This window comes from Mugil cephalus, chromosome 13 (assembly GCF_022458985.1).
Source record: "Mugil cephalus isolate CIBA_MC_2020 chromosome 13, CIBA_Mcephalus_1.1, whole genome shotgun sequence".
Taxonomy (NCBI): Eukaryota; Metazoa; Chordata; class Actinopteri; order Mugiliformes; family Mugilidae; genus Mugil; species Mugil cephalus.
The window spans coordinates 9,166,196-9,190,203 of NC_061782.1; the positions used below are offsets into that span (position 1 = coordinate 9,166,196).

The 24,008-nt window shown below is 44.1% G+C and overlaps 1 protein-coding gene and 1 long non-coding RNA gene across 2 annotated transcripts in view; one reads left to right on the plus strand and one right to left on the minus strand.

Moving 5' to 3' along the window:
• LOC125018667 overlaps positions 1-929 on the minus strand; it is a 28,564-nt gene extending 27,635 nt beyond the window's left edge. Inside the window, exon 1 of the long non-coding RNA XR_007113985.1 lies at positions 801-929. This is a non-coding gene — a long non-coding RNA (uncharacterized LOC125018667). The remainder of the gene's footprint in view (positions 1-800) is intronic.
• sptlc3 (serine palmitoyltransferase, long chain base subunit 3) lies at positions 756-23,245 on the plus strand. Its single transcript, XM_047602715.1, has 12 exons — positions 756-984; positions 2,932-3,123; positions 3,950-4,104; positions 5,279-5,427; positions 8,704-8,828; positions 10,147-10,240; positions 12,228-12,333; positions 13,480-13,699; positions 16,972-17,098; positions 18,833-18,968; positions 20,733-20,862; positions 20,979-23,245. The coding sequence occupies exons 1-12, from the start codon at positions 883-885 to the stop codon at positions 21,090-21,092; spliced, it is 1,650 nt and encodes a 549-aa protein (XP_047458671.1). The 5' UTR covers positions 756-882; the 3' UTR covers positions 21,093-23,245.
• Positions 23,246-24,008: the final 763 nt, after the last annotated feature.

The window sequence follows — 24,008 nt, forward strand, 5'->3', positions numbered from 1 at the left end:
TTGTAATATTGTGTAGGTCTCCCTTGTGCCTCCAAAACAGTTGTGACTCATCAGAGGATGGACATGGGTCTTCTGAGGGTGTCCCGTGGTGTCTGGATGGATCTTGATAGTGGGGACCTGTAGGTCCTATGGGTTGAGGGGTGGATCAGGCTCGTTTCAGAGCTGGATACTTGATCAGTCTGGGATGTAGGGTATTTTTAGGTCGACGACTTGTGCTGTTTTTCATGTGTTTTTAGTTGTTTCTAAACCGTGTGTGTGTGTCAGGCTGCATCCTGCGGGGGTTGCCATCATGGAGGGTCATTGCTATGGTATGGGTGGTACACGTTTAAGCGACATCCACATGAATGCCAGGTCCATGCACTGTCACAAGATGATCAGTGTTATTTACTTCTCCTGTTAGTGGTTTTAATGTTGTGGCTGATCAGTGTATTCCTGTGTAGTGTGTACAATGCATTAATTGGACTTAAGCTGCGTTTTATAAGGTTACATCCACACAAAATAATAAACTATCACTAAAGTATTCTAGTGGTGAAGAAGTTAAAATAAAATGAAAATGTGTTTTTTTACTATTTGTAAATAGAATAGAATAAAGCTTAATTTTTTTAAAAAAATAAATAATTTTTCTTTTTTTTTCAACATGTAAATATAGTATGAGAGAACAGGAGTGCTTTCCCGCATACTCGAAACTTTTATTTTGACACAAAGGAGAAACGGGTCATTTACACGCAGTATCGAAAGAGAAGTGAAGTTCAAGCATTTCAAAAGAGGCCGAACCGAAAACAACAGAAGGAGGAAGTCACCTTTGGAAGTTCAGTGAAGCACGCCGGCTGTACACCTGCCATTAAAGCGGAGGAGACCGTCCGCTCCTGCACGTCTGGGAACATGGCCAGAGCTGCTGGAGAGGACAGCGTGAAGCCACAGCTGAACCAAAACGGACTGAAAAACGGAGACGTCGCGAAAAACGGCTTCCACAACAGGAAAGAGGTACGTCTGTCAACTGCCGGCACAATTTATTTGCTCGCCATATTATTTGGTTGCGACTGTTTTTAAGGTGTGGCCAGGTGTTTTATAAGTTGGATGTGCGGAAATGTTTTCTTTTTCTTTTTTTTTTAATTCATTCATTTTTTTTTTTTTTTTATTGGATCTCTTTACCTGAGAAAACCCATTTATCTATGGAGAAGACCTGCGTGACGTCAGCAAACTTTGCACACACAAAAACATGACATCACCACAACCACAGGAATTGCGCACCCACACAAGACAAATAAATAAAGAAATAAATAAATGTAGCATTTTTTTTTCTTTTAATGTGAAAACAACTTGACACAAGACCATTGGTGGTCAGACTACCTAAATATAATTTAAAAATAAAAATAACAAAAGAAAAACAATTTGGCGCAGTTTTCTTTTTTTTTCTTTTTCTTTTCTTTTTTTTTTGTAAACCGTCTTTGTAAACCGACAGTAAGAAACGACCCACCCTGAAATGCTTCATTTCATGCTAAGCAGGATTTGTCTGCCTTTAGGCTGTGGGTAGGTCAGAAGCCATGGATGTTGGTGATTTATTTATTTTTGTGCAATGCAATAACTTGGCTGCACCTTAACTGTAGCTACATTTGCGCGGATATACTTTTGTAACATTTGCCCCCTAATCATACATATTAAATGTCCGGTGCCAGTAGTAGAACAGTTATTTATGGATTAATTGTTTGCTTACATGGCTAAACGCTTAGCTTCATAGCATCTTGACTTTTTTTTAATGCTAGCTAGCATTACTTTCTAAGGCCTTTGTAGCTGAGTTCAGTAGCACTCACCTTTGCTGAAATGAGTTTCCAGAGTCCTTTAAAGACTTTTCTATACAAATGGCCAGAAACAATATGATGTCTGTTACTCAGATAGTAATAATTTGTATTAGTTATCAAAGCTGCGTTAGCTAAACGAAAACAAACAAACAAAAAACTTTATTTGTATAGCACAATTCATGCATAAAAGGCAACACAAAATGCTACAGAAAAGACAATCAAGACATTTATTAGAACTAAAAACAGTATAAAAAAGCCTAATAAAGTAAAAGCATGAATAATAATGAGAGGCCTAATAAAAAATCAAGCAAAATAAAGAGATGACTAACACTTAAAAAAGCCTAAAGTACATAAAAACACATTTCAAGGTAAGCAATGGTAAAAAGGCGTATCAGACAACCAGAAGTGGCATATCTTCATCAAAGTTCATCAGATTTGTAGATTACATCATTATTTTTAGATTTATCTAGTCTATGATTCCTACGTAAAGTCTCGTATTTGAAAGTTACTGTGTACATGTGTTCACAGTGTTAATAGCTTACCATCCAAAATGCTCCGAAGAGTTTATGAGTCTTGTTAATGTGCACATTTATGCAGCAAGACACCCCAGTAATTAAGCCATTTACTTCTCGTGGTGTAACTGTTTCTACTTTGTCTTGTTCTTGACTGATTTTGCTCACAGAGCAATTTTTAATCGCCTGTGCAAATGTTGTCCTTTCAACGCTTGCCTTAAATTAACGGCAGCCATGAATGTCGACTATTTGTAATTCACCCTTAATAAAAAAAAAAAAAAAAGCGTTTCTCAGTCGCTATCTTTGTAATTCAGGGCCGTTATGGGCGACCTAGAGCACCACCAGCCCAAAAGATCCCTTCATCCTGTACAGAAATGCTACTTGTGATTAATAATGTGTACAAAATGTCCCTTTTATGTGGTGTCATGTCTGCATTGCTGTGGACCCTCCTTGAGTCTTTCCTGCGTCAGCGTTAGCGAAAGCTTTGTGTCAGGAGCCAGGATAATTGGAGTGTCAGCAGCAACCTTTCCTTTAAAATCAAGCCACTTTCATTCAAACAGTTGTGCTCGGTTGTCTTGTCTGCCATGTAAAACAGCTCATGTGGGACTCTCGTTGTATAGAAAAATGGCCCCGGGACTGCTGATGCCTCCAGGCAGCACAGGCATGACTCCTTTGAACAGGCTCCCATGTATGTGGCTGTGATGACGTACCTGGGCTTCGGCATTGTCACCCTGTTTGGCTACCTCAGAGACTTCCTCCGAGCTGTGGGCTTAGAGAAGTGCCACGTTGCCCAAGAGAGGGGAGCACAAAGGGTAGGTAAAAGCAGGCAATCGACACAAACATGAGCGCACTGCAGCCTCACGCACATTCTGCACAAACCCCGGCGTACCCAGAGACTTGGAATAGAGGAGCATGCATGTGGTGTCAATACGTTTTGTTTTCCTCTAATTATTTCAAGTTTTTTCCTCGAGCGTTCCCTCTGCTTTCCTCCTTCATGTTCCCCTGCACTATAACGTTGCCATGGGTGAGACAAGACACCACAGAGAATATCTGTTCAAGATCTAATTAAATCTCAGAGGATTCAAGCTTTCTTTCTTTGTGCTTCGGATTTTAGACACGGCTCGAGCGTTGCCACGTGAGAGCCATTATGTTACCACAGATATGGTTTCTTGAACCCAAAAATTGCGCTTAAGATACATTTGCTGCGTTTAAATTAAAACGGGTACGGCAAAGAAAACTAAATAAAGGAACGCTGCAACCATGTTTTGTTGTTATTTTTTGTACGGTTGCATATTTAAAAGCAGAAAGAGTTAAGCGAGCTCTGTAGGAATTAATGCTGACGGCAGCGCTTGACAACAGTCTTTTTTAGGATGACGTGACGGGAAGAAGAAGAGCATTTCAGTACGAGTGCTCTGTCATGATGCTTTTCTCCAGAGAGTCGTTAATGGAGGCCAAGTCTTTTTATAACCTTGGTAAACGCTTTAGTGTGAAGACTGTCTTGAAATACTGTTAGAACTTAAAAGTTTAGATCCAACTCTGTTGTAGCTACGAACAAAAAGAGCAACCTTTCACGATAATAAATGTGTCCCGGACCTTCTCTGCTGTGGAATTATTAATAATGTTTCTCCTCGCCCTCAGGATTTTGTACCACTTTATCAGGATTTTGAAAACTTTTACACTCGAAACCTGTACATGAGGGTACGGGACAACTGGAACCGGCCCATATGCAGCCTGCCAGGACCCGTCTTTGACCTGATGGAGAGGGTTTCTGATGACTACAACTGGACATTCAGGTACTGGAGTTCAGTCGTCTGTGAGAGATGTACTGTAGGCCTGTAGTCACATGCACAGATGAGCCAAAACAGTATAACCACAATGCCATAACAACAAAACCTTCTGAGTGTATGATATATTAAATGGTAAGTGAACATTGTCAGTAGTACCTATTACTGGGTGTTGGGGTATTTGCTGGAAGAGATCCGACCAGTCCTGGCACCAGTTCCCTCAGGTTACCTCGAGAGGTCTTTTAGAGTCCATACCTCAGCGGGTAGGAGCTTTTTTTTGGCAGCTCACAGATGACCAGCAGCATGTTGGACTTTATACCTTGGCCCCTCCGTGTATAATTTAAGAACGTACAAATGTTTTTCCAGCTTAGAACAGACCAGCAAGTGCTTCTGAACAAAGAAAATCTTCTGGGACTACGAGCAGGACAGCGAAGATTTATCTGTTCGAATCAATCGCCTCCTCTCGAAGGCGATTTCAAAGACAGAAAGGTATTTGTCATCAGCGAAGATACGTCGTTCCCGAGCGCCAGGACCACAGTTGGTATTCCTCTGTGAGGCGCAGCGGGGTCAGGGCATACATTATGAAAAAAGACTAAGAACGGAGCCCCGGGGGAAGGGAAATGACATTATGAATCGGTAAAGAGGTGAGCGTGGATTACATGTTTAAAGAGGCTTAATGCCACGGGAAAAAGCGGAAACGTGGAGTCCACTTGTCTTTCGTGGTTTTGGAGCAGCGCGCGGGTTCACATGGGCTGTGAGAAGTAGGTCAGTAGAGGAAATGTTCTTCTTAAATACTTTTAAACTCTGACGAAGTGCGGCAGAAGTGTCCACACTTGACTTGAAGTGTGAGGGTGTGCGTTGTTTACCCGAACAACAGTTATCACAGTCAGACTTTACATCTTTCCTCTTCTTAATTATGGCGAAAGATGACTTCCAGTTCAAATTATTTGTGTGCAGTCACTGCTGTTTACATTATATAAACATTGTCATAATTGCACTTCCCATCAACAGAACTCCACTGAGAAAGTAACACGTTTCTGATTAGCAATTAGCATATTTAATTGAATGTTGATTACTTTTTATTCCATGTAATTAAATGTCTCAGTGTGTGTGTGTGGGGGGGGGGGGGGGGGGGGGGTTAACAGAAAAGCTAATTGATTCCTTAATGTACATGTGCTTGCAGGTTTACCGGGAGGACAATACCCAATGTCATCAACATGGGCTCCTACAACTACCTTGGTTTCGCTGAGAACAATGCTGATTTCCTGAAAACAGTGGCTGATAAAATGAACCAGTACGGAGCGGGGGTTTGCAGCACAAGACAGGAAATCGGTGAGTTTGTGGTCAGCGTTCAGTTTTACACTTAAGAGCAGCTGCGTGCTTTCCTTTTCAGTTAGTTTTAAGACAGTGGTGGTGGTGGTGGTGGGGGTATTTTATCTCGAGCAAAATATGTCCACTTCATAATTCAAGTTTTAAGAGCTGGATGGTAGCGTGAAGCGACGGCATTTAATGGGCAGAGCGTCAAGCTGGAAATAAAACTCCATCTCCCTCATCGCGTATGCCGTCATTTATTATATTTCTCGCAAATTATATTGCCCTGCATGTTTAATTATCTCTCAGTTGGCTGCAATATTATATGAATAATTCAGCTTTTGTTAAATAATGTACCATTTGAGCATAAGTTGAGATGATTACATATCGGCGTACACCGAGGAGCAGGGGAAGCTGTATCGTAGTGGGACGTGACACTATGAAACATCATGGACATTATGCAGGATGAAAAGGGAGCGTACAGTGTATGTACTGTATGCGCTGGAAGCGTTAGGACAGGGAGGATCAGAAAGCAGAATCTGTGTCTCCTTCAGATGAATCTTGAATGACGTTTCATTCTCTGAACCTCCGTCACCCTTTGCCATTGTGCGTATGCGGCTTTGTGAGCCTGAATCTCCAGTTGCGGTGCAGCAGGGAAATGTAACGACGGGCCATCGGCTGCGTGTTCGTTTGTGAAAAGCCAGCCCAAACGGTGCGCCGCTTTTTTTTTTCCAACGCGCATCAAGAGTTTACTCGTGAAGAATATTTTCCACTTTGTCAACGGTGTTTACTTGGTGACGCTTTGACGCCGGCGTGCGGCGCGTATATCTGCCGAGCGCAGGCTAGCAGAGCAGAGGAGTTGATACACCGGCTCAGCTTTGCGTGCGTGGTATCAGCAGTGAGACGGGAACAGAGGAAACCGGAGGAATTAAAGGGCTCCGCGATTATTAGTTGTACGAATGTTTCTCGGAGTGAAAGTACAACTTCCACAGTCCACCACACCCACCCGAGCACACAAACAAACCTCCACGGCATCCATTATTCATTTATGTGATTTATTTATGTGTTCATTTCTCCCTCAGACTGTTTTTTTTTTTTTTTTTTTCAGCCAGTTCACAGAGAGGGTTAAGGAACAACAATTCCTCCCATGAGACGCTATGAAACATAAATTATTGAGGGTCCCGGTGTCTCTGTAGTCGTAGGGATGCCATAATCACCGCAGCCAATCTGTGGTGGTGAGACACACAAAATCTTCAAAGTCGAATTTGCTGGGGTGCGTTTTTACTGAACTTCACAGAAATAAATGGATTAAAGGGCGCTGATTTATTGATATGACTGATATTTATCCCTGCACACACTTTTTAACATCAAATATTTAAAATCAATCTGACGCGGCCCCCCTCATCTCAAATAGTTCATCTCGTTTCTCCTCCTGCGTTCAAGATGTTTGTTAACAGAGTTGAGTCCATACAGTGAAATTCTTACTTTACAATTACTACTAACACTAAATAATAGCACATTATTAAGGTTTTTGTAAAACCAAACGTTCTGAATAAAATGTTGTAAATCATACTATCTACAAAGCAAATAGAGGTGATTTTGTTTTGTTTTGTTGTGTTTTTCAATCAATGGCCGTGCACTGTAATAGCAGATACAAAGTGCGCTCGTAGCACACCCTGTGAATAAACGCACAAGTCAAACATTCACGCATTTGAATGAATGGGTGGCTCATTGTTCTTGTTTTTCTCTTCTGCAATCATTAACATGTAACACACGTTACAGAGAAATATTAGGTGTAGCTTCCCCGCACGGAGTAGTAAAAACGCTGCGATGAACATGCTGATATACTAATGTCATAAAAGGCTTTGTGGCATCTTTACACGTCCATAGTAAAACAGACCGTGGTGCATTTGTTTATTGAGACTCCAGTCGAGCTTAGTTACAGAAATCATTAACTCTTCCCTGATTTTTTTTTTTTACCTTCTCGCTTGCTATAAAAAAATTCCCCAGTCACGTGTGTCCGCTTAAAGAGCCATATTTAACTTACACACAATCTTTATTGACTGTTGATTGAGGCGGCAGGAACGTGGCCAAGCTAACTTATTGAAATGTGCCCGTTGTTGTGGGTTTATTTCTCTCAACTCAAGTAGAGGTCTAACGTAACCACTCGCCCTCATCCGTAGAGCTCCCAGGCCTGTAATAGCTTTCTGACGTTAACATTTCAATAAGGAGGCCTGTAAAGACACTAAAGACACGGCTAAGTAAAATGTTCTGCAAAAAGAGCAAAGGCCAGTGCAGTCTGATTTTTTTTTTTTTTTTTAAAAAAGCATCATCGCATGCCAGCAGGGGCTGTGAGCCTGAGTGGTCGAAGGAAATGTATGAATCGATGTGACTGATGGAAAGCGCAGAATGGGAATCAACATAAAGATAGAGCTGCTTCGCTGCGCTGTGGTTTTATAGACATCGCTCAATACCCATTTTCCAGTCCTTCCTGAGACATGCAGTCTGTTTGAACTTTTAATGCCGGCTCTCTGTGGTTACTGATTGTTATTGATCATGACTACAATGCATAGTATCCCATGTACATGCAATTAATGCATAGTTTCTTTTAGCGCTATAGATATGGAGTGTATTTAAATCAGTTAGATGTTATATTTCTACCTTACCTACAGATTATGAAGAGATAAAATACCGTGTGTATTATTTATCTTACAGTACCTACGTCTCTCATTGTCGCTCACATTTATAACATTAATTCTTCAATTTATTAGATGACGATGACAAGTGCAGACACTTGAAGCTACCAGAACAAAAACAAAAAAAAAAAACAACTATATAAGGTGACAGTTCACAATCTGATCAGTTTTCTAAATGAACTCTGGTCCCCACCTGTCACAGCGGGTTACAACCAACACCGCCTTAGCCCCAAAAAGTGCAGCAGAATCAGTTTAGCACTTGCAGGACCTGCTCTGAAATTACCTGGGATATATATATATCTATATATATATATAAAAAGTGCAGCTGAACTAAATTACACATTTGCCACAGCTTGAAGCTTTCTAAATTTCTCGAGATCCCCAGAGAGTGAGAAACGCTGGTGCTGATCTTCGCGTTTGCTGTCGGGCCTCTTCTGCCTCTTATCAGGAGTCATTCATCTCTGTCTCAAAACTTGCGATTGGATGACCAGTAGCAGCAAAATGTAGCCACCAAAGGGCTACCAAATTACCCAAGGTACATTAGTCTTGTTGAGATGAGTAATCTTTTGTATGATTTTTTTTTTTTTTTTTTTTTTCGTAGGTAACCTCAAAATCCATGAAGAGCTGGAGCAGCTTGTTGCCAGTTTCCTAGGAGTGGAGTCTTCCATGACTTTCGGGATGGGTTTCGCCACCAACTCAATGAACATTCCGGCGCTTGTGGGCAAGGTAATTGCATACGCTAAATGCCACACGCTGCACATACAGTGGGAAATCCTGCTGCGTGGGGGGGGGTATCATTTTCACAGCGCAGAAGATATTAATTAGCCCGGCCTTTGTTCCTTTCTTTGCATATGGCCTAAATGAATGTAGAACTGTCAACTAAACTCGGCTGCGAACAACTCCCGACTCACCGCTGTTAATTAAAATCCTAATTAAACATTACAGTGGCCAGAAGGAAGAGGCTCTGGGCATACATGGCTGCTTTCAGACACATAGACAGGGAAGGGCGGGCTTTGTTAAAAGCGCTGCTCGAGGGTGCGATTACCCACACTCTGGGCTCTCGGCGCAGCAGCCCCGGCTCACGCGGAGGGGCCGCGGGTTACCAGGGGCAACACGCGGCATGAATACGTGTGATTGGGACGGACAGGAGGAAGAGGACGTCGACTGTTTAAGTGATGGGAGCGGGGTCGTTTATGCAGCTCAAGAGGTGCGGCGGCTCCTTGGGCCGCGGCCCCCTCGCTAACCCTGCAGAGGCTGGAGGTCAAACCTCACCGCCAGCTCCGTCCTACAGGGACAGGCCGAGCCAGATCAGGGCCATGCTGTGTAGGCAGAGCAACACGAGAGTGACAGCTGCTGGTGGACCAGGGACCGGGCCAGCTGGACCCCAGGCCAGACCGAGCGTATCTGTCACCGAGACGGTGTCAACATAACCCTCCACACGCCTTCATTCAGACTAATGCAGTCAAATGCTTAGAGCTTCAGTGTTATATATGCTAATGCACTGAAGAGAATTTCCTGGAACGGCTGAATTAATCTGCATGCTGATTTTTTTTTTTTTTTACACACACACGCACACACATATATATAATATGAAGCACAATACCCTCTGTTATGCGGTGTGGATGGGGGAAGGGTAAGAGGAACGAGCTGACATGTAATTTGCCAGGTGCATTTTTTTTTTTTTTTTTTATGTTATCATACATCATGTTATCATTCTTCAAGGATGCAATGGAAACCAGCTACATATTTTGGGATACGTAAGAAACAAATGTCACAAAAAACAAATGCAGTCACTTTTATAGTTTATATGTAAATTAATTAATGGATAATTGAATTAGTTCTCTAAGTATACACAAGTAAAACCTAAACACAGTTTTACCATTTCTATGCAAACTGTAGCATAATCGGTTTGCTCCTAAATCCTTTAATGTATTTATCAGTATATTTTTTGATTTCAGCGGTGCAGTAGCATTCAGCTGTTACTCTGGGACTGAATGACACTTCACTGTCTCATTAACGCCTCTCTGTTTTTGCTGATTTCCAGGGTTGTTTGATACTAAGCGACGAGCTCAATCACACATCCCTCATCTTGGGCGCCAGACTGTCGGGAGCAACTATCCGTGTGTTCAAACACAACAGTGAGTCCGTCCGGCGACTTCCTCTCATTTGAGACACACGAGTCATTTCTGCAAAACAGGAACACATATTTAAGTTATGACCGCGAAAGCCGCGCTGTCCTGATTTACCAAACGTCTTCGGTGCTCTAGATTCATCCTGTGTGTTGCGCCATACTTCAGTCTCTCTCTCTCTCTCTCTTTTTTTTTTTTTTTTTGCATGTCGATGAAGTTGAAGTTTCTGTTCGCTGCCGGTACTGCTGCTCACACTTCACACTGTCTAGCCTTTTTCCTTTTTTTTCATCCCAAACAGTTGCTACTGTGAGAAGCTTTTTTGTGCAGAACAAGATTCGCCTTAGGAAAGACCTACTTTAACATTCAGTGTTTAGAGTTGCAAATGTAAAAGCTTTAATGAAACGGGTTCGGTTTGCAGTCACGACTGCGCGTTTTTTTTTGTTTTTTTTTTGTCCTTCAGCAGCACAGCAGCAAAACAGAAGTTTTCCAACAAAAAAAAGCTCATCTTGCTCCAACTACTTCACTGTCACATTACATATTGTAATAAATGGATGTGAGGGGGAATTATTAAGCGTGGATGATAGAACATCCTTTGTGCTCGCCTCAGAAACATCCCCTCTCTTTCAGGAGACAGCGCAAATGAGCCAGTCCTCTGGCGGTAAATGTGTCCTGACAGGTACAAGCAGAGGCGGTTATGGGTCCTCCAAGCAAATCCCAGAGGCCTGTCTAAAGGCAAAGAGCCCTCAGGCACCTGAGCCGCTGACCCCTCCCTGCCTCTCAAAGTCCTGCACTAGACACGCTTTTATTAGCAGAATATTTAACTGAATATTTACTTAAAGGCTTTTACCAATCAACACACACTGCCTATAGTTACTTTTTTTTTTTTTTTTTTTATCTCATCTGGAATGTTTACCTTTCACATCAATGGAATTTCATGCCACAGACTGGTTCGACTGGTTTGCGCGGTCGAACGTCGTCGTACAGATTGTTTATTAGACCGGCATTCGTTCGAACAGTTAACCGCGTCCATGTGTCGGTAGCATGCGTGCGCTCAGAGGATCACGCCAGAGGAATGAGATGGCAGCATGGCAGCATTTTGTGCATATTCACGGTGTGCACACGTCTCGCGTGAAAGCGGAGATAACCATCCTCCTCCCGGTGACAGCCGAACAGTGGCTCGTATCGGGCCGCGGCTTAGCTCAAATCACTGTTAAACTGTGAAATGATCTTTTTTCTCATTCGTGACCGTGCACACGCACAAAACAACGAGCCACAGTGGATTTCTCTCTCCCTGTCTGCTTTTTTTTTTTTTTTTTTCTTCTTCTTCCCAGTCGAGACATTAGACGCGTTCTGTTCTGTTTAGCTTTCGGATGGTGGGCATCTGTTGCCTCTTAAGGTAACCAGTTTCTGTGTCGATATCAATCACCTGTGACAGACTATCAGCTATGACAGGCTTCCTCGTCGCTCAGCGGGAAATGTTGGATTGCAGTCATACTTTTGAGTGGTACGACTCATTAGCTACACCTGTTCAACACTGCCATCTGCTGGTGTGTGCGGCAGGGGGATCAAAAATAATGTCACCATCACTTATATCAGCGGGAAATTATTTTGCTGAAGCCAAAGTGTCAGTTCATATTCCAAGCGGGCTGCACTGAAAAGGTCTTCGGCCCCGGCCGACGTTAGCTCCGTTAGCCCTTCGATACGGACGTCGCAGGTGCTCGCAAGCATCAGGCTGCAAAACGTATCACCGGCGGGCTGTTTGTCGAAGGTGTTTCCGGCAAATAAAGAAAAGCTTTGTGTATTCTGCAAGCCGGCTTACCATGTGAAAATGATACAATGCGATTGTTGGCTCTGTCTGATCCCTCCGAGCTATGATTTGTTGTTGCTAAGCCGCGCCGTGCGGTGTTTTCGTTCATGTGACCGCACAGGTTTGAATCTATATGATGTCGACCGCTCGTTCACTCCTGTTTCTCTGTCTCCTTTGTTCGTCCGTCAGACATGCAGAGTCTGGAGAAGATGCTAAAAGAGGCAGTTTGCACTGGGCAGCCTCGGACCCACAGGCCCTGGAAGAAGATCCTCATCATGGTGGAGGGCATCTACAGGTCAGCCGTTACACAGCCCACACGTTGGCAGCATCGCTCCCGGAGACGTATGTCTCGAGTCGGTCGAAATCGAGTATCAATCTTTTTTTAAGTACGGGCTTCCAGGTGGTCTGTAGCAGACCGCTGCAGAGGAAAACTCAGGTACGAATCCTTATTTGTAACCCGAGGTGAGCCTGTGCTTAGCAGTCCCTGTAATGGCCTCTTTTTCAATTGCTTTCCCTCTATACCTTCGAATAATAGATGGTGTGTATGTATGCATGCATGTACGTGTGTGTGTGTGTGTGTGTGCGTGCGTATGCTTGGGTACCATTTGATTACTGGAGAGAGGAGAAAGGTATTATGTGTCTCTCCCGGCAGCGAGCTATCCCGAGCCTTAGTGACCCTCTCCATCTGCTCATTAGCTCCAAATCAAGGCCAAATGGAGCCACAGAGATTGACTTGGCTACACCCCCAGCTCCAACTGTTTATCACGGCCATTTCTTTTTCTTCCCTCTTTTTACCTTCTATCGCACGTACATCTCAGTCTCTCTAAGCTAAAACGTCACTGGAAATGAATTGATTTATTTAAAAAAAGAAGAAGAAAGCGCGCCCGCGTCTGTTGATATTATTATAGTGATTAGCTCCATCGCAATCCGAGGACTTTGAGAGACAACTTAATTGCACACGTTTTCAGGCTGCATTCATCAGGCAGATACATCTAAAGTCAAACGGAGACATGAGAGCGAGCTGCCGCCTTCCACTGCATCGCTGAAATAACTAATCCTCCATGTCTCACCTCCCTGCAACATCAAAAGACTTGGATGTAGAGTAAGCACACTTTAGCCATATCCCCAGCCTGTCTTTGATGTCCACATCGGTCCTGGTGAAACACTGTCTTATGTCATTTGGGCTGTAGACGTTCTCAGCAAGTATAGCAGGTCTGGGATTGCTCCATTCCCCCAGCCATATAATCACTCATGCTGTCTATTTGTAGCCTTAAAAGGTTTGCATCAGAGGGGAGGGAGGAGGGAGCGGAGTGAAAGAGGGCCAGCAGAAAGACTCTCGGAAGACACGTCGAATTACGAATTTGCAGATGCGGAGGTGCTCCGCCTGCAGCGGATGAAGTTGAGTTTGTTGAAATGTGTGTCTGTGATTCTCTGTCATTAGCATGGAGGGCTCAGTGGTGCGACTGCCCGACATCATCGCTCTGAAGAAGAAGTATAAAGCGTACCTGTACCTGGATGAGGCCCACAGCATCGGAGCGGTGGGGGCGACGGGGAGGGGCGTGACCGAGCTGTTCAACGTGAAGCCAACGGATGTGGACGTGATGATGGGGACCTTCACGAAAAGCTTTGGCGCTTCTGGAGGCTACATTGCGGGGAAAAAGGTCCCTGTATATCTTTTAAAAAATTCATTTTATTACTGGTAGATATACACCGATCAGCCACAACGTTATGACCACCAACAGGAGAAGTAAATAACGTTGACCATGTTGTGACAATTCAACCTTCTGCTGGTTGAATTGTTGTTGAACTTATGGACCTGGCATCACTGCGGGGATGTTACTTAGCCATGTACCACCCACCTAAACCAGACCAGACCAGACACCCCCAACCCCATAGCAATGACACTCCTTGTTGGCAGCAACCATCCCCAGCAGGATGCAACATGACACAGACACACACACAAAAAGGAAAAATTCAGAACAGAAACATGAAAAATAGCAGGTGGCGATGACCTGGCTTCCAAACTCACTAGATCCCAATCTGATCAAGTATCTGTAGGATGAACTTGAACAAGCCTGATCCACAAAGACCCCTCTCCTCAACCAATAGGACCCAAAGGCCCTCCACTATCAACATTCTAAGGGAGACCTACACAATATTAGGCAGGTGGTTATAATGTTATGCCTGATTGGTGTGTATATTAGATCCTGAATGTTAAACATCCCTATTTTCCCCCAGTTAAGGCTGGCCTGCTAAGGACACGTCCCGTGTTCTGTTTTTGTTGGTGCAGCACAGGATGACAGCAGACAGAGGAGCAGGGCGAGCCTATTTGTGTAGCCACAGTCACTTAAAGCGATTTGAATAAAACAAGATAGAAAAGAAAAACACAAACAAGATAAGGATCTTGGCTCTGTTTTACAGAACGGAGGACGCCTCCGACTTTCAATCTTCCTGACCGAATGGCGTCATTTTAAAGCTGGATGGCGCGCTGCGTATGCCCCGACCCGATGTGCACTTCCCCAGAAACATAGCTGGCACAGACCACAACAACTGTGATCGGTCTAAAATGCCACGTTTCTCACTGGCCGGACAAGAACTAACAATCGTCAGTCCGTTAGCCCCCTGCACACAATTTATTAAACTCCAGCGTCGGAGGCAGACAGAGGAACTGCTCAAACAATGTGGGCACAGCGGTGCACAAGGATGAATGCTACCAATCTGTCCAGTGTAGAGAGGGAAGAAAGAGTCAGAGGCACAAAACAAACACCGCACTCATTTTGTGGTATTTTTCAAAATCAATACAGCAGCATGTGTTTCCTTGCTTCTCTTGAAAAGATCTATTTCTCACTTTCCCTCCATATCACCAGTCCATCACCGCTGCAGAAGAGTCAGCTGGTAAACTCTGCAGCAGACCTGGTGATTCTCCAGTCAGGCAGAAACTAGCTGCAAAAAATAATCCTCCCCGCACCCAAACAGTGTCAGGGCAAATTTCAAGGAATAAGTAGGACAGTAAGTCAGTTTACACTGAAGCTACTCAAATAACCTCAGGGAAGCCATCTTAACTGTAAAAACTAAACCAAAGTGGGGCTTTTTGAGACTTTTCTGACACAGTTTAAAGAACTTTGTAGTAGTCGTCTATGCAACATTAACCCCTCTGCCTCCGGAGCACCTTAAAACAAATCATCCAAAGACGTATTTTCTGTGCATTTTTAGCCAGGTCTGTTATTTAACATATGTGTAAGTCAGTCACACTCCATCACTGCACCCCACCCCTGTCGTAGCTCTCACATGTCCAACAAATGTTCCCCACGGCCGTCACTTGGGGCCTTTGTAATTCCTTTTCTTTCTTTCTTTTTTTTTTTTACTCCATTAAAAAGTACACTTTAGTACATAACCACACCGGTTTTGCAACAGTTGATTAGAAAGCAACAGAGGAAGCGGCCATGTTGTTCGAATTAGGCATTCAGAGAGGTTCCCCTTTCCTCCTTCGCCTCCTTTCCTTATGTTGTTCTCAGCCGCTCTCCGCCGTAATAAGAAGGTAAAGCTGGCAGGCGGCCAGCCCCTTCTTGTGGCGGGGATCGGAACTGCGCTCCAGATTTAACAGGATGACTTTTAACAAGCATGATGATGTTTGAAGTATGAACACTGCGCCTGGTTTGACAGCTGGCTGTAGTAAACTCCTGAGGGGTGGGAGGAAAAATAAAGGCAGGAAAAGAGAGAGGGAAACTTTAGATTTGACGCATTCGTTGTTGCGGTGTAATCCCTCCAAATCCCGAATTTTAAGTGGATTCGGGTTGACCAACAAAAAAGGCTGCGCAGATGTGTGGAAAACAGTCACGTTATAGCTATTTTATGAGAGAACCAAAAATAAATACCCCAATAAATAAACTCCGAGCTCCTTTTAATTCACTACAACCTTACGTGTAGGAGGCTTTATTCAATAACCTGAAGTGAAATTGGGTCGTTAAATAGATCTGTAGAAAAAAAAAAAAAAACCCATGTGCCAGCGTGCGCTCCGTTTTGGCACCGCTCGCGCCCTGTGGCTCCGCGGACAGGAACTGCCACATCAGTATTGCGGCCACCGTGCGGCTGAGGAAACACTCTTAAGCTGTCACTCCGCGCCCCCGAGCGAGAGATGGATTTCGGACATGTTCCCTTAACTGGTTTATCTTGGTTTGCGCCGAAATCCTGCGGGGCCACAAAGCTGCGAAAATCTCCCGCCTTAAATGAAAACAGATGTCAGGTTGTTTCAGGGTTCTTATCCCCAGTTTGGAGCATCCCCTCCTCCCCCCTCCCCTCCCCTCCCCTCAAAATCCCTTCCCCGCGTGCGTTTGAGGAAGCCGCAGCCGCCGCCCAGTGGGGACAGATGGCGGTTAGTGGAAGCGGTGGCCAGACAGCATCTCCGGCTACGTGTCATCACCCCCGCACCCCAACGCTCCGCAACCACGCAGACACCGAGCTGAGGGGCAGCCGCTCACAGCTCTCCGGGCCCCGATCCCAACCTCAGGCTGCTCACACACACACACACACACACACACACATACATATGCTCCAGGGACCCATGACCAAATCATTTTTTTTTTCTGAAATCCTGCTCCTCTCTTGTCAGCCACTAGCAGAATTAATCTCCTGCTGACATTTAGGAATAATGAGCATGACAGTCCTCATTCTGGCTCATTTTGGCGCGGGTTGTTCCTCAGATTAATACGCCGGTTTCCCCCCAGAGTGAGGAGCGGGAACGGATCCAGAGCTGTTTTTGCAGTCAGTGCCAGGAAAGTCAGGGTGACAGAGAATTGGCTTGAGGTATTTTAATTGCTGCTCAGGTGTTGATGATGCGTGAGCTCTCTCTAGTGGCGCTGAGGGAAAACTGCAGGGCCGAGCTTCCGTTAACGGCGACCACGCACTCACACCGGCGCTGTGTTTAATGTTACAGGACCTGGTCGACTACATCCGTAGCCAGTCTCACAGCGCGGTGTACTCCTCGTCCATGTCCCCCCCCGTCACCGAGCAGGTCATCCGCGCCATGAAGTGCATCATGGGAAAAGACGGCACCACAGAAGGTGAGTGAGTGAGTTGTCCGTGGACTCACTCGGACGTCCTTTACCGGGGGGCAAATATTATTTCTGTCTTGTTAAAAGAGTTTTACACCTTTCGACAATTTTTTTTTTATTTTATTTTATGGAAACAACAGCAAACCAAATCCAGAGGACGCTGCCACAATGTTAACATTTCGGAGTAAGACCTGCAGGGAAAGGCAGGGAAACAGCTGCTCGGGCTTGAAAATGTGGAAGCAATTATAGGGGTCTGCAGCGGTAAGGAGAGGGGAGACGTGCAGTCCCCGAGCACATGTGACCCTAACGTGGAGGAAATCATTTTCATGTGTGCGTTGTGAGGTACGCTGTTCCTCTGCAGAGTTACTGCCTTAATGGCATCAGACACCGGGGGCAGGGAAGCAGTCGTTAGCAGACCAGTCGCAATACCACCAGAGGAATTCTTCTTGAGCTGTTATTGTAGTGGTACTTCTGATAATAGAGGCATCTTGAGATGGTAACGGTCAGTTAAGGACTTCTAGTTTTGCGTATCCACATTTAGAGGGGGCATCCGTGTGAGCTCTAAATAAATGTCGTGGATGCTGTAATGGGTTAATCACCACGAGGACTAAAGCCTGGTGTGTTATAGCCGAGGTATATTGTAGCTTCATGCCAAGATGAGTAGCTTTTTCATCTGGCTCTGACCCAGACATGCTTTGCGGCTGACGTAGCCCGGTGAAATAGCTGTTGTGGAAAAAAAAAAAAAAAAAAAAAAATCAGTCTTGACCTGTGTTATAGAGGGGAGGGAACACAGCAAACAGTGCAGCCTTTCAAAACATCAGCTCCGGCGTCCATCAAAACACTACGAAATCTCACCGGCACAAGAAACCTAACAAACTCCCGGAGTCATCTGCCTTATAATCTCCTTCTCGGCCTTCCTCCCTCCTCTTCCTCACCTTTCTCTTTGATGTTGAATTTCGCACAACTCCGACAGACAGCAACATCCACACGTTCTCCTCGCCCACTCGGACGGCTCTCTGTGTCTGGCAGCAGGTTTTTGACCTCCGCGGCCTCTGTCTCAGCAGAGAGGAACCATTTACAAAATGGGGACTGCGCTTTTTTCTTTTTTTTTTTTTTTTGGCATATGCCCAAATATTGTGTTGTTTTTTTTTATCCCCCTCCTCTCCTTCTACTGAGATAAGGGGATTTAAAGTGCTCTCTTACATCCCTTTGAAAGAACTGCCGATCTGTTCCCAGGTAATCAGAGGGGAACTGAGCTGTGTGTTCCAGTCCGAGGCCGGGGCCGTGCCGAACTCCCCCGATGATTCACAGCGTTAGGGAACATTTACCCAAAATACATGCGATACTGAGGCATTATTTGCATTTGGTCATGGCTGCGCTCCAGCGCCTGCCCACGGTCACTAATTTTGTGTGAAATCTATCATATCCAATTTGCAAGCGCGCTTTCCCGGAAACGTGCAAGTGCGTATATGTTATGCCATCAGGCGGACAAAACTGAACCATCTGCTGCTGCAGCTGAGTTGTAATCACGAGCAACCTCATAGCGGAGGCTGAGCCGGCCCAGACGGAGGTCCGGGATGAGATGGCTAGGCAGCACGCTACGTCAGCCGCTACTTACTCATAGGTGATGTCCTTCCCGGTGGGGGAGGCCGAGGGGGACGGTGGAAATATGTGGAGAAATGAAGTGAGAGGTCGCTTCGCTCATGTACATCTGGTGGTGTCTGTCCTTGTTTTTAATTGGAGGCATCGGACGCATCCGTCAACTGGCAGAGAACACCAGATACTTCAGGGCCAGGCTGAAGGAGATGGGCTTCATCATCTACGGCAACGACGACTCACCTGTGGTCCCGGTCCTGCTCTACATGCCAGGCAAAGTGGTGTAAGTGCACTCAAACACCTAGAAGACACTTTTGCAATAAGATTATCAATACGTACTCTACGCTCACCACGCTTAGATTTATTTTAAACCAGAAAATATTAACTTCCCTCGTCCCGTCCTCGGCATGTGTCACCCCTCTAAGTGATTTGGATGGCGGCCATATTGCTTTCTCCAAAGTTTCCATGAATCAGTAGTGTAGACGGACGCAGCCTGTAACCACTTAAGAGGCAACATCGGGTAATGATTAGGCAGAACTGTGGATGGTTTGAGTCATTCAGGTGTATAATCAATTGGGTATAAAGTGTCTTTCAATGCCAGTCACCATTAATATTGACAGAAAGGAATCGTGGGCATCACGAGTCACATAGTATTAGGGAAAACCGATTTGTTTAAGTATCTTTTATACTACATGATTTTGCTATCTAGTATTATTTTAGTCATAAAATATTTCTTTCTGTAGACACTAAACAGTCCAGACCTCTGAATCTTTCTGTGTGAGATTCCATTTTTCCCCCCAACACGTTTGTGATGTTTCACATTTCTCAAAACTTCCCGCAGAACGAGCCGTTCCCTCCGCGGCCTCATTAAAAGTGAAAGTCATCAGAGATAAGTTGCTTCTGGGCCGTCAGAGCCGTCGGCCGCTAGGAGCTCCGTCTGATTTACGGCCCTTTTGCGGAAATTATCACAAGTCGCTGTTACCACACAGCATCTGCATCGTTAAGGATGTGGAAGGGAGCGCAGCATTCCGCGCGATTTTTGATTTCACCAGGCGAAAGGAGCAAATGCTTCATCGTGTGGCTCGTCTCGGACGGTCGAGGCAAAAAAAAAAAAAAAGTGAGATACGTTCCAGCAAACGCATTCGGTTACACCGCGCAGATGCACCACGCTGTCACAAAGCACTGTCATTTTAAATCGCTGACAGCAGAAAGAATATAGCGCCCCATCATTAGCATAGTTAGCATATCTGATGCTCATGATTTTAATTGAGGTATAACAAGGAATGTCATAACAACGTCACAGATGACTGCAGTCAGAGAAGGTCTTACTCAAAAACAACCAAAAGAGATTTAGTTTTATGTCTGTGTTTGTGTATTAAAATTAGTGTATTAAATCTGTTATAATGAACTGTCTATGTACGGAAGAGTATTAGGGCCACCCATGAGAAAAAAATTACAGGTAGATTTTGAGAAAAAAGTTGAAATTTCAGAAAAACTTAGACTTTTAAACCGGTAGTACAGTACAGTATGTAATAATTATGGTAATTAATAATTTTGGAATATTAAATATTAACTGTACCATACTCATAGGATACTGTCGGTTTAAAGGGTCTACCTTCAACTTTCTTCTCGAAATTTCGCCTTTTTTTCTCGAAATTTCAGCTTTTTTCTCAAAGGTCATGATGAAAAAATAATTTCTAATTGTTTTCTCCTGGTTTTGCCCTAATACTCTTCCGTAGTTAATGTGTAAATGTGGTCATTCAGCTGTATGATCATTTTAGACTAAATTAAACACAAAAGTTTTGTTAATAAAATAAAATCAGTTTTTTTAGCCTATGGGAAAATAATAGAAACAGCACAATGCAGTTCAACAGTATCTTATGTTAAACCACAGCTAAATCAACAGCTTTCTCAGTTTTCTGAAACGAATGCTGAGCACCATAACCCAGTTTGTTAGGTAGGCTGATGAAAACAAACGGCTTCTGAGTATATATTGTAACGTACAGACGTATAAATTGATAGTTTTCTTTTTTTTGCTGCTGATCAGGGCTTTCGCTCGAGAAATGCTGGCGAGGAAAATTGGCGTGGTGGTCGTCGGCTTCCCAGCCACGCCGATCACAGAGGCCCGGGCTCGCTTCTGTGTTTCCGCGTCTCACACCAGAGAGATGCTGAACCAGGTACGCACAGAAAATAAGAACCTCACTCGCTGAAGTTCAAGCTCAAGACGCCGTCGTTACATATTTATTTTTATTTCACCAACACGCACGATCTAAGGCTCTCCTCTGTCCTCCAGGTGCTGCACCATATGAACGAGGTGGGAGACCTCCTCTGCCTCAAGTTCTCACGGCGGAAATATTCCTCGCGGCCTGACCTCTGCGATGACACAGACTTTGAGCTGGACAGCTGATATGACCCTTGACACCTTAACTTCACAGTGTCAAAACTAAGTGTCCACGCCACGGCAGACTCATAAACACACAAACGCAGGGTAACACCCGCATCTCACGGCACAACGGGAGGGCAAATGTGTGGCAGCTGCTTTTTACACGTTTGTATATGATTCAGCACAATCCTAATCTGTGCTGCTTTAAAAGAGAAACTACACGGACTGTGGAAATATTCTTATATACACTTATACAGTATAAACTGTATGAGGAATTGTTGCACAACACAGGGACAAATTATATATCATTAGTTTAGTCACATTTGGAGAAAATTTTCTATGTTATTCTAATTACTTATGTCTGTATTTAGACGCTCAACCCTGTTTTATGGAAGTTTTTTTGCTTTTCATAAAATAATATTTTGTAATTTGTTAAAAATGCTGATGGTGGAACACAGAATTTTATTTAAGAGTAACCATTATTTTGGAAATCTGCTCTGAAATATGTTTTTTTTCTCTGCATTCAGACACGTTCTGTTGTCAACATTGCTGAATTCTTAGTTATGAATATAAAGTTATGACTTTAAGCTACAAATTCTGAAGAAAGAATATATTATTATTGTTTTGAATTCAGTTGCTTTATATATATATATATATATATAAAGATAAAGAAATAAAGAAATATAAAGACAATAGTCAGGAGAAAGGAAATCCTTTTAGGCCAGAATCATTATTTTCTTAACGAGAAATCAGTTTTCCTCAAAATGTAAAAGATTTGCCCGCAGACCTGACTCCAAACTCGACACACGTACGCTCACAGTTCTGACTTGACATTCAGAGTTCTGAGGAAAAGAGATGAGTAATTGAGAGTCATAATGCAGACTCTTGTCCTAATCCAGTTTTTTATTTTTTTTTTCAGTGGCCCTAATCCTCTTCCCTCCTTTGTGTGTTTAAGTGTTTAACTTCCTGACACATGATTATTTGCACAAGTCAACAGATCAAGCAAAAAGATACCCGGACTTTTGCGGTTCACACTGAACTGCTTCCATGAAAACGTTCTCAGCGTAACACCACTTTCATCTCGGCAAATCACGGCCTTCCCGACAATAATAGATCATGTGGCAATTACTTCTCTGACATGCAGTTAAATATCAACAACCCGCATGCGGAATAGAAAAGGTGTTATGGCTTGTTTTGCGGCGAGACTGCTCATATTCGCCCGGTCTTAACAGCTTAATTGTTGATGTTTTAAAGACCCGCTGTTCTCTTTCACACACAAACTGCGTAACAGTTGTGAAGGTAAGCATGCAGAGTATGCAGCACCTGAGCCAACAGAAACCTTACCTAGCAATTAGCGCTGAACTCCAAATTCTCGTGGTATGGGGTAATCATTTGATTAACACAGGAAGGATTATAGAAGGATGATAAATGTGTTTTCACAATGTGCCAGATCGGGTCTAGTCGGCACTTGTTTTTCCTCGGGACGTTGCCATGTTTGTGTTTTCCTCCCCATAAACAACGCGGCGGCGGCGGCGCTCGACAAGATCAGAACACTGTTCGTGGGAAAGCACGGCGCACTAGATGCACTCAGATATAGCTTGAAAAAAAAAATGTCAAGAAAAAAGAAAATAACTCATTTTCCCCCTAAAGGAGAAAACTCTCCGTCTGCTCTCTACACTCGATCACTTTGTTCTGTAAGCGAATATATTTCACATCTGGCTCCTATAGCCAGAAACAATAGAAAACAGTTTCTTTAATCCTCAAATCTGTGATGTCATACCAAAGACGTGGAGGAGGTTTGGGTATGTGGGAAGGTGGCCTCAAACGCTGCGTCGGGGTGCGCTAACGTCCTCCGGATGTCTGTTATTAATTTTTGTTTACTTTCACCTTTAGTCTGAATGTGGACGCTGTTAAATTCGTTGCAGCAGGAGACAGATGTGCGCATGGGGGGAAAGTGGAAGGCTTGAATTCGCTCTCAGACGCTCCGAAACGCTGTGCGTCACAGGCACGGGGTGTTCAAATACTAAGCTCCGCCGCGATTATTCGGAGAGGCAAACTCCAACTTGCTGAGACATAGCGGCAACATTTTTGCACAGTTACACTGTGGGGGGAAAAGTGTTCAAGCAACTTCATATTTAACCATGAATTTGGGATGTGGCTCTTTCTGTTTTTTTTTTCTTGCTTTTCTTTTTTTTTAGTCAACGTTCAGGTTTCGTGTGTGTGTAAGAAACGGAAGCACGGTGACTGCTGGACGACAAATTTATATGACTCGAATGACACAAGCTTTCTAAACCCTAAACTTGAAAATCATAAAGAACATTATCTAGTTCAGAGGGTATAAATATATTATATTTTTTGTGGCAGCAAGACTTGGTCAAATGTATCCGTACAGTCCCTTTATAATACAACAGTCTCTTCTGATCTCTTCTGTATAGGGCTGCTAAAACTATAGTATTTTTTCCTCTAATGTGTATTTTCTGATGAACCATTAAAGCCACAGTTGTCATACCGGTGTTGTCGGTATCATTACTACTCCACGGGCCACGGTTTGGCAACACACAAACACTTGACTGTCAGAGCGGGGTGGGAAGCACAAGTCTTGCCAAGCTTCCTTCCAGTCACTTGTAACCGCCTTCAGCTTAAGCAGAAGTGGCAAATGGTCGGCGCTGGCATTCAAAACATCTGTGCAGCCAGGCTACTGGTGGCAAGGCCCCAGAGACCTGCCTGCCTGCCTGCCTGCCTGCCTGCCTGCACCAGCTTCTTTTGAACTGCAGATCCAAATGCGCTGCACTTATTGGAATGGCATGTAGCTGCTATTCTGAAGGGGGATCCTCCGCTGCACCTTTGATGTCCACCACTGTGTGCAAAGCAGCCGAGCTATTCTCACTGCCCTCTGTTTACCATTCAGGCTGAAGCTTTTCTGCTCTGGAAGGGGAGTTT